This window comes from Sceloporus undulatus, chromosome 5 (genome assembly GCF_019175285.1).
Source record: "Sceloporus undulatus isolate JIND9_A2432 ecotype Alabama chromosome 5, SceUnd_v1.1, whole genome shotgun sequence".
In the NCBI taxonomy this organism is placed as follows: Eukaryota; Metazoa; Chordata; class Lepidosauria; order Squamata; family Phrynosomatidae; genus Sceloporus; species Sceloporus undulatus.
Genome location: NC_056526.1, coordinates 63,243,403 through 63,252,732, shown reverse-complemented (window position 1 = coordinate 63,252,732; position 9,330 = coordinate 63,243,403). Strand labels below are relative to the sequence as shown.

The window sequence follows — 9,330 nt, the reverse complement described above, 5'->3', positions numbered from 1 at the left end:
GGCTTTCCCTAGAGACCCGGGTTCGAATCGGAGTTGGGGCCATGCAAGCCCAGGACTCAAATGCAAGGGGATCCTGGGAACGGGGGCCCCAGAGCTTTGCTCCCCTGGGCCCCATTGAAACCCTCAAGGCACTCTGCATCCCAGACAAACAAGGAGATGGGGCATACAGTGAGATGAATGGAGCTGACAGAAGAGTAAGCATCCAAGAGGAGGAGGAAGAGGAGGAGGGCTGGGGCTGGGCAGGAGCTGGCTTGAGCAGGGCTTGCATGTTGCCGGCCTCCTTGCAGGGCCTCTTGGAGCCGGGGCCTGGGGATGCCTTTGCTTTTTCAGGGCTGCCAAAGGCCTAAAGAGGCAGAGAGGGAGCCTCAGAGCAGCAGCAGCAGCCTCCGCCTCCTCCTCCTCTGCCTTCTTTCCCTGCAAGAGCTGCCTTTCCAGTCGGAGCCGGCCTTGGCGCAGCCAGAGGAGTCCCCGATCTACCTCCAGATTCCCCCCTCCAAGGCCGCCCCCGGGTTTGGGCCGCCCGAGGACGGCGTGGATTTATAGCCTGCACCCCCAGATCTCCTCCAGGTTCCAAAACGTGTCCTCCGGCCAGGGTGAGTAAAAGCCTCTCTAGTCTTCCTAGTGTCCGAAAGAAAGGGAAGGAACCAGTCTTGGAGAGAAGAGGCACTCTGCACATGCTCGTGGGTCTGTGTCCGGCTTCAGAGTGACCTCCTTCTCTATAGGGCATGGAAGGAGGCTGGCCCTCCTTTTCTGCCTGGATTGTTGTCATTTCTTTCCTGTATTGCATATGGGGAGATGGCTTCTCATACAATCTGCCAGTGCATTTTAAAATGCTAAATTAACCATTAACTAATTAGCAACGAATCTGTCTAATGAACAGTTTGTAAGCCGCTTTGTAAAGGGGGAGCATAAATACAATTATTATTATTATTATTATTAAACTGCATAGTGTTACCAGTTTAAAGTTTAAACAGCCTTTCTTCATGCACCCTTCCCCTGCTCCACTCACTGAAAATAGTGGAATGGAGGCTGCATCCCCACTGCAGAAATAATCCGGTTTGACACCGCTTTAACTGCCCTGGCTCAGTGCTATGGGATTTGGGGAATCCCAGGGCGCCGCAACAAACTTTACTTCCCAAAATTCCACAGCACTGAGCCAGGGCAGTTAAAGAAGTATCAAACCGGATCATTTCTGCAGTGCAGATGCAGCCAGAGACAGAAGTTGTGGCAGGGTCTCTGGTGAAGGGGCCTTTTTCTTTTTCAGCAACCCTGTGGAGAGTGATGAGGTGCTTTATTATCATTGGAGTGGTTTTGGTTTGAGCATTGGACTACACCTCGGGGGACCAGGGTTCAATTCCCTGCTCAGCCATGAAACCCATTGGGTGACCTTGGATGGGTCACACTCTCTCAGCCTCAGGGGAAGGCCATGACAAACCTCCTCTGAACAAACCTTGCCACGGAAATGCCATGACAGGCCTGCTTTAGGGTTGCCATAAATAAAAAACAACTTGAAGGCACACAACACACAGTTTTGGGAAGAACCGTTGTTGATGGAAATGAGGCAGCTTAAATGACCAGTGTACAGAATCTATTTAAAGAGATGTTAAAGGTCCTCCAGGCTGTATCTGGGAATACTATGTACAGCAGTGTTCAGATGAAGATGCTTACTTGGTCCACTGTGATTTTATTGTTTTGTATTTTTCTAAACTGTACTTTGTCTATTGGATGGTAAACCTTTGAATAGGGATTTCTTCTTCTTAAGAAAAATCTCAAATAATTGTAATTAACAATAAATATACTACTACCACCATTAGGTGAGGATTACAATGTGAACAAGACCAAAACAACAGTAAAGAGATTTGCCTGTGTTATGGAGTACTTCATTTCCAAAATCTTCCCCAACCTCTGGAAACATAATGTATAATCCCAGTGATGGAGCACTACTTTGCTCATGTTGGCCTTTTAATGGCATTCTGTTGTTCTTTTGCATGAATCAGGATTGAAAAGAAGCAGTGGAACTAAGCCCTCTACATGTCACAGACTACCATTTCCATCATCCTTCATTGACAGTGGTCAGGCATCGTGTGAGCTACAGTTCCAAAACATGGAAACCTTGTTGGGTGGGAGTGTGTAAATTAACTCTATTAGTAATGCTTTCTCTTCAGTTTTGAAACGTCTTTAATAATGCATATATGTGTTTATCTCTGTGCAGCAGGGAAAATCTTATAGTCCAAGTACTAACATAACACTGAGTTCACTCTGATTGCATGTGATTTGTTATAGTCCCCTATAGGAACAGGGCTCATATATTGGTGGAGAAGATAATAAATGAGGTAGTTTCAAGTTCAAATCTAATAGAAGTCACAAACTATAAAGTTGGCCTCTACTTCAGACTCAGTTCTTCATCTGTAAAATGGCTATAACACTGTCTTGCTCTACAGTTCTTTCCCCACCCAACTGGGGTGAGATACATGAACAAAATATTTTAAATGTATCACATTTTAAGAATCCTTCCAAGGTGGTGCAGATCTGCCTGGTTGAGGTTACACTTATTTGCATCTGTTAAAACTCTGCAAAGACCAAAGATTTCAGATTATTTCTTCTGGGCTTTTTATCTTCAATCTCTCTCCCATTCCTCACTCTCATATGCACAATTGTGTCTGTAAATGTGTCCAATCTGAGCAATGAATAATAGAAGACCTAAGCTTAATGGCAAGGTAGCCATCATTTGATATTTGGCTGGAAACATTCTGAAAACATCTAGGTAACAGCCTGGATCAGTTAGATTATTTTTGGAAATGATGGCCATAAAAATTATTAATTGACTGTGCTTTTTTTTAAAAAAACCTTGTTCCAAAGATGATTCATTTTAGATGCATTTAGATTTACAAACGGCAGTGCTGCTCAGTGCTGGTAACCGAGACAAATCATTCATTCATTCATTTCTTAAGAATTTTAGGGAAGTGCCTAGTACAGAGTCAGACTATTCGTCTATCTAGCCCTCTATTCTCAATCTAGGCTGGCAGGTGTTCAAGGTTTCAGCACTGATTCCTCTCTAGCCCTACCTGAAGACTTCTGGTGTTCCCTGGTGGTCCTCTATTCAAGTTATGATCTGGCCCAAGCCCACTCAGTTCATGAAATAAAATGAAACTGGGTGTGTTCATGGTGGTAGCCTAAAGCCTTAAATCTTGCTTTTCAACTTTCCTGTGACTTTAACACAGTTCTATTGTTACCATTGGCTTGTCCCACAGCATTCTTCTTAAAAGCTCTATTAGCTTCTTTATTGGCACCCTACCCTGGAAAAGGCCACAACAGTAGTTGCTTTGTTATCCTTACAAACACAAAATGAAGCTTAAGAATGAACTGACAATGAGTTTTTGATGAGACAAACCAATTTGTTTAAATCGTTAGCTTTCATGGAAGATATTTGGCATTAGCCTGGAGTCCTAATGATAAATGCGTGAAATTGAGAAAAAATGCCTTATATATAAATCAGTGGAATGTATTTACTTGGATTTTTTTTGTTGTTGTCTTAGAATGCTCCATATTGTATTCTGTGATTCTATATGGAGAGACACTGCTTGTCCTGTTTTTAAACATAGGGATGCATTCAAGCAAACAGCTTATATGGCTCATTATATCACCTGAGACATGCAGCAGATAAGAGGACTATGTAGGTGTTGGGCCCGAGGAGGGTGAGTTGATATGAGGACAAGGAGCAGGGTTGTGCACAGGAGCTGAGCTTCCAGTGTGTCTTTGATTGTGTACACTATGCCTTCAGTTCCTGACCTCTCCATGTTGAATGGAGAAGTTGCCAAAAGGGTCTACCTACACTTGCTTTCAAGAAGATCTGGTGGTTCCTTGTCAGTGGGATGGGTTTTAACATGCTTTAAATGAATTGTCTAAGGTTCTGGGCCTATGTTGAGGGTATAGAGTTCAGGCACTGTCTTTGGTAGTTCCTTTAACAACAGGTTTTCTTATCACTTGGTTCCCAGTGTTTGTTTGAAATCTCAACTGTCATGCTGAAAAGTGTGTTCAGTATGACTGAAAGGCTGACTTAAATAATCTTGCCACCTAGTGCAAAAGATGGTGATCCCTTCTCCCTGTGTTGTGCCGTACTTTTGGCAGAAACAGGTCGTGGTGTTTGCCTGGGTCCCTTTAAAATGCTGAAGAGATGGTGTGAGTGAAGTGAAAGAGGAAAGGAGAGGTCTCAGGTTTTAGAAAAATAAAATTTAATTAAAAAAAATGAAATCTATTTTTTAAAAAATAATTTAATTAATTTTTAAAAAAATATTCTTTCTACATTTTCTTTAAAAACGTCCCATCTTATCAATTTTTCTTTTTAACCACATGAAACTATGTACATATAAATACATTTAGCCTGCACATATGATATTGTAATTTAAAGGTATAATTTTAATTTTGCTAGTCATATATGGTACAACTATTATCATTACATTCAATGATATATATGAATTACGATGGATGAGTAATATAAGTACAAAAACATTACTAAGGATTCTCTATGGTGTGCCATGGGAGGAGGTCAATGGTGTGTGTGTGACACCATGGGTTACCACACCAGGTGATGCCAACCCTAGTGATGGCACTGCAACGGGATGAGCAGCCAGGTAGCTCAGGTGGAAGAGGTGGGGACTGCCATTGCTGCCTCTAGCATATGTTGCTTGAATTCTGGGGATACAGAGACCAACAATCTTAAACCTAGCAAGAAAACTACTTCCTGGCCTACAGCAAGAATTTTTGGTTTAAGGATTTAACTGGTAATAACATTTAAATCAAGTAATCTCCCAATTTTTAATTGGGTGCAAGATTTTTCTTTTAATTGGTTGGCTCCAAAGTTACATGGCCAGCCTTCCACTTGCCCCACAAAAGGTCCCACCCATTGTTTTTCATTCAAATACCTCCCAGAATGATAAGCATCATCTGAAGCTGAATTCCCTCCAGGACTGCAGAGAATGTCTCTAAGATAACACCTGTTATTACACATGCATCACCTAAAGCAAAAAGCAATATGCTTCTTACTTCAGAGCATTTGTTGTGTGTGCTTTCAAGTCATTTCTGACTTAGGTCCCAAGGCAAACAAATCATGGTGTTTTCTTGGTAAGATATGTTTAGAGGAGGTTTGCCTTTACCTTCCTCTAGGAGACTGAGAGAATGTGATTTTTCTAAGGTCACTCAGTAGATTTCCATAGCTAAGCAAGGATTCAAACACTGGTCTCCATACTAGTAGTCCAGTGCTCAAACCACTACACCACATTGTCTGTATTGTTATCCATAGGCATGTTTAAAGAACCAGAAAACCAACTAAACAACTCAGCCTCAAAGGAACCCATTGTATTCAGTGATGTTTTTCCAGCTAAGTCTACAGTAGAACTCATTTTTGAGTAGACATGCATATGATCACACTGTCTTTTAAACTGGGTGGCTGCCCTGTTCCTATGCAGAACTCCTGTCTTGAATGGATACTAGACTTGTCATATACTTGAAGCTTAAATTGAATTACACCTCCTCATACACTGTTTATGTGAACCTTGGCCCAATCTAGAAAAAGACAGTCATGCTTTGATCCCCTTCCAGTCAATAAAAGAAGTTAGCAGCAGTTGGTTTAGGCTCCATTAATTTGTTATCACACTTGCTTTGGCCTGGACCACTTCAATGCAGAAAAGTTTTTTAAAAATGCATTCATAATGTGAAGGATAACTGCAGCCCCTTGTAGTTTTCTATTCATACTCCTTCTTAATGGGAACACATGCAGTTTTATTTCTAACAGATGAAAGTATGCTTAGTTGACAGATTCCAGCTGAGTCACATAGGGTAGTACTTTGCAACCTATCTGATGTGGTTGGCCAGCATTTTTTAAATGTGCCCCATCTTGTGTCACTGACCTTTCTGAGTTACTGTAAGGGAAGAGCCAGTGTGGTTTGAGTGTTGGAGTAGGACTCTGGGAGACCAGGGACTGAATCCTTGCTCAGCCACTGAAACTCACTCTCAAGATCTTGGACAAATGTGGTCTAAAACACCCTACAGAAATAATTCAGTTTGAGACCGCTTCAACTGCCCTGACTCAGTGCTAGGGAGTTCTAGGAACTGTAGTTTTGTGAGACATTTAGCCTTCTTTGTCAGAGAGCTCTGGTGCAACAATAAACATCAATTCCCAGGATTCCCTAGCACCGAGGTTGTTCTTGCAATGTGTTTTGGACCTATAGTGGCTTGGAAGGTGGGATGTGTAAGCATGATAATATGTATAATCCAGAACTTGTGCATGTTTTGTTTTTCCATGCAGTGGCTGGCATGTGACAGGATGGGCAAGGACTTCCGCTACTACTTCCAGCACCCCTGGTCTCGCTTAATTGTGGCCTACCTGGTGATCTTCTTTAACTTTTTAGTATTTGCTGAAGATCCAGTATCTCACAGCCAAACAGAAGCAAATGTCATTGTTGTTGGGAACTGCTTTTCCTTTGTAGCAAATAAATATCCTGAAGGAGGAGGTTGGAGGTTTCTAAAAGTCTTCCTATGGCTACTTGCTATTCTCACAGGACTCATAGCTGGCAAGTTCCTCTTCCATCAGCGTTTATTTGGTAAGTCCCTCCATGTGCTAAAAGCCTTTCTTACACTTTCTTTTTGTGTGATGCTACCATTTGACACTATCAGGAGGAAAATGCAGCACAGCTAAGCTAATGGGGATGGCAGAATAGGATGTGCTACATGACAGAGAAGAATTTGTCTTGAAAACAGATGTCTCAGTTAGACCATCAATCTCAAGCCAAATGATCTTAAAAACAGCAAAGACACATCTGCGTAGTCTAATGAAGGGGGCATTAACTTTCCTCACTCAGGACATGCTTCATAACACTTTCTCCATCCAATCTTGATGTAAGGATGTTATATTTCTGGAACGCAATGGTGTCTTTATCTATAATGTTCTCTTATAACAGATCATGGTTATCTGCTATTAGTATCTGCCACAGCTTGGGGGGTGGGCAGGGAGAAATCCTTTTTTGTACTGAAGCTCCCAGCATCCTCTGGCCATGCTGGCAAATACTAAGCTGCGGCAAATGCAAATTCTGGAAGCTGTAATCCAAAAAAAGAGAAACTTTTCCAAGCTCAACAGTATATACAATAGCACTCTTACTGTAAGCCTGCACTGGAGGCATGGAAATAGTGACCCTCACAGATTTTTTGAAATTGTCATGCTCTGCTGTGTAAGAACCATGGACCTGTGTCACTGAGCTATTTGATGCCCATTCCATTTCCTCTAGGAAACTACAATTTGAACCAAATTCCTAAAGTAGGAACATCTGCTGAAATAGTTTCTAGTATTGGACTGGGCAGACCATAGGTTGGAATTTACTGGTCAATAGGCTGGCTTGTAGTAGGTCAGCAAGGATTTATGACTTGCAATTGCTTAGCAAAAACAAGAACAAAAAGACCTTTCCTATTTAAATTTTCATTGCTGAAGTGAATGGAATTTGGTTTAACATGAAATAGCATATTGGGTACTGAAGCAAGGATGTGTGCAGGGACATCACTTAGGGCTGTGGGGAGTCCAGGCACCAGTGCTCCCCAAACGTCTGCATTTTTGCAAAAACAGGTTGTGGCATTTTCCTGTATCACTTTAAAACACGGAAGAGAACATGTGAGTGGGGCAAGACTCAGAGAGAGGAGAAAGGAGAAAGGAGAAGCCCCATGTTTTAAATTTTTTAAATTTTTATTTTTTAATGTTAAATTTTACATTTTTAAAATTCTTTTTACATTTTCTTAAAAACCATCACATTGACCAAATGTTCACTTTAATCACATGAAACTATGCACATGTAAATACATTTATGAGTATGATATCATAACTTAAAGCTATAATTTTAATTTTGCTAGATATTTATGTCACAACTATTTTCATAGTAGCTTTAGTGGTTAAGATGCCAGTTCTGATGATTGGAAGGTTGACATCTGACTTTCATTGATCTTGGGGCTGTAATGGAAAATAAATTAGAACTGATAAATCTGAAATCTGTCCTGCTTGAAAGCTTATGTCATAATCAATTTCTTACCCCTTTAAACTCTCAGTTAAGATATTCTTATGAGGGTGAATGTTCTGAGCCCTTAATACAAGCTAGACTTATTCAGCTGACACTGCTTACCCAGTAACAGAGCACCAGTGTGGTGTTAGGGTTTAAGTGTTGAATGAGGATTATGGAGCAACAGGGTTTGAATACTGGTTAGCTATGGAAACCCACTGGCTAACCTTGCAGAAGTCATACTGTGTCAGTCCAACAGGAAGACTACAGCAAACTCCCTCTGAAGAAAACTTGCCAAGAAAGCCCTGTGATAGGCTCATCCTAGGGTTTCCATAAGTAAGAAATTATTTAAAGGCACACAGTGACAACAATCCAGTAGCTAATGCTGATCCAACAAATTGCCTTGTAAACCACTTGGAGAACATCCATTAAAAGACTGCTGAACAAACTGATTAATAAACTAAATACTGTATCACAACTAACAAAACAGCAAAGAGAGTCTGGTAAGTGAATATTTCATGCAATTAGTAGCATCTATTAATCTGCTCCAGGTTTTAGTCCAAGTATTAAACAAGCTTTCCATAGTGTTAACTCCTATCTACCAGACAGGATCAGCACTTTGGATAGCATTTTTGAACTTCAAATGGAAACCCAGGAAAAAAAGCAGACAGGAGAGTCGCCATCTGCCAGTGGTAGCAGCCTAGGTTTCACACTATGTTCGTAGAACTAAAGGTAGAAACAACAAATGGCATCTTCTCCTCCTCCCTGTCAAGCTGTGTAATATCCATAGCCATGTTATTTTAGTACTTAGGCAGAAAATCCCACAATAATAAAAAATAATAATAAAAATAAAATTTATTTGTATACCGCTATTCCAACATTAGATCATAGCGGTTTAACAACATTAATACATAAACAAAAAAAGATAATACATCCCCAACAACAATATCCCCTACCAAAAAACCCATACTTACAACACCTAGTTAAAAACATTACTATTTACAAGACAACAAAATTAGCTGGATAGAAACAGTTGTGTATTGGGGGGAGTGGAATTAGGACACATGAGGGAAAGCTTGTCAGAAAAGGAAGGTCTTGAGATTTTTCCTGAATAGATCTACAGAGGAGACAGAGCGGAGCTCTTTGGGAAGCGAGTTCCAAATCCGAGGGGCTGAGGTAGAAAATGCCCTTTGCGCGGACGAGACATATCTCGTCTTAGGAACCCTCACAAGCTCTTCTTGGCTTGAAAAAATGTTAACGTAATAAACCAAACTCACATATTTGCTGTCTTTTC

At 41.0% G+C, this 9,330-nt stretch overlaps 1 protein-coding gene across 2 annotated transcripts in view; it reads left to right on the top strand.

Moving 5' to 3' along the window:
• The first annotated feature begins 256 nt into the window (after nt 1–256).
• Nucleotides 257–9,330, top strand: part of TMEM117 (transmembrane protein 117) — a 315,506-nt gene continuing 306,432 nt past the window's right edge. For both annotated transcript variants that reach the window (XM_042468102.1, XM_042468103.1), the window contains exons 1-2: nt 257–593; nt 6,305–6,599. In XM_042468102.1, coding sequence (XP_042324036.1) covers nt 6,323–6,599 — 277 coding nt within the window. In that variant the 5' untranslated portion in view covers nt 257–593; nt 6,305–6,322. The remainder of the gene's footprint in view (nt 594–6,304; nt 6,600–9,330) is intronic.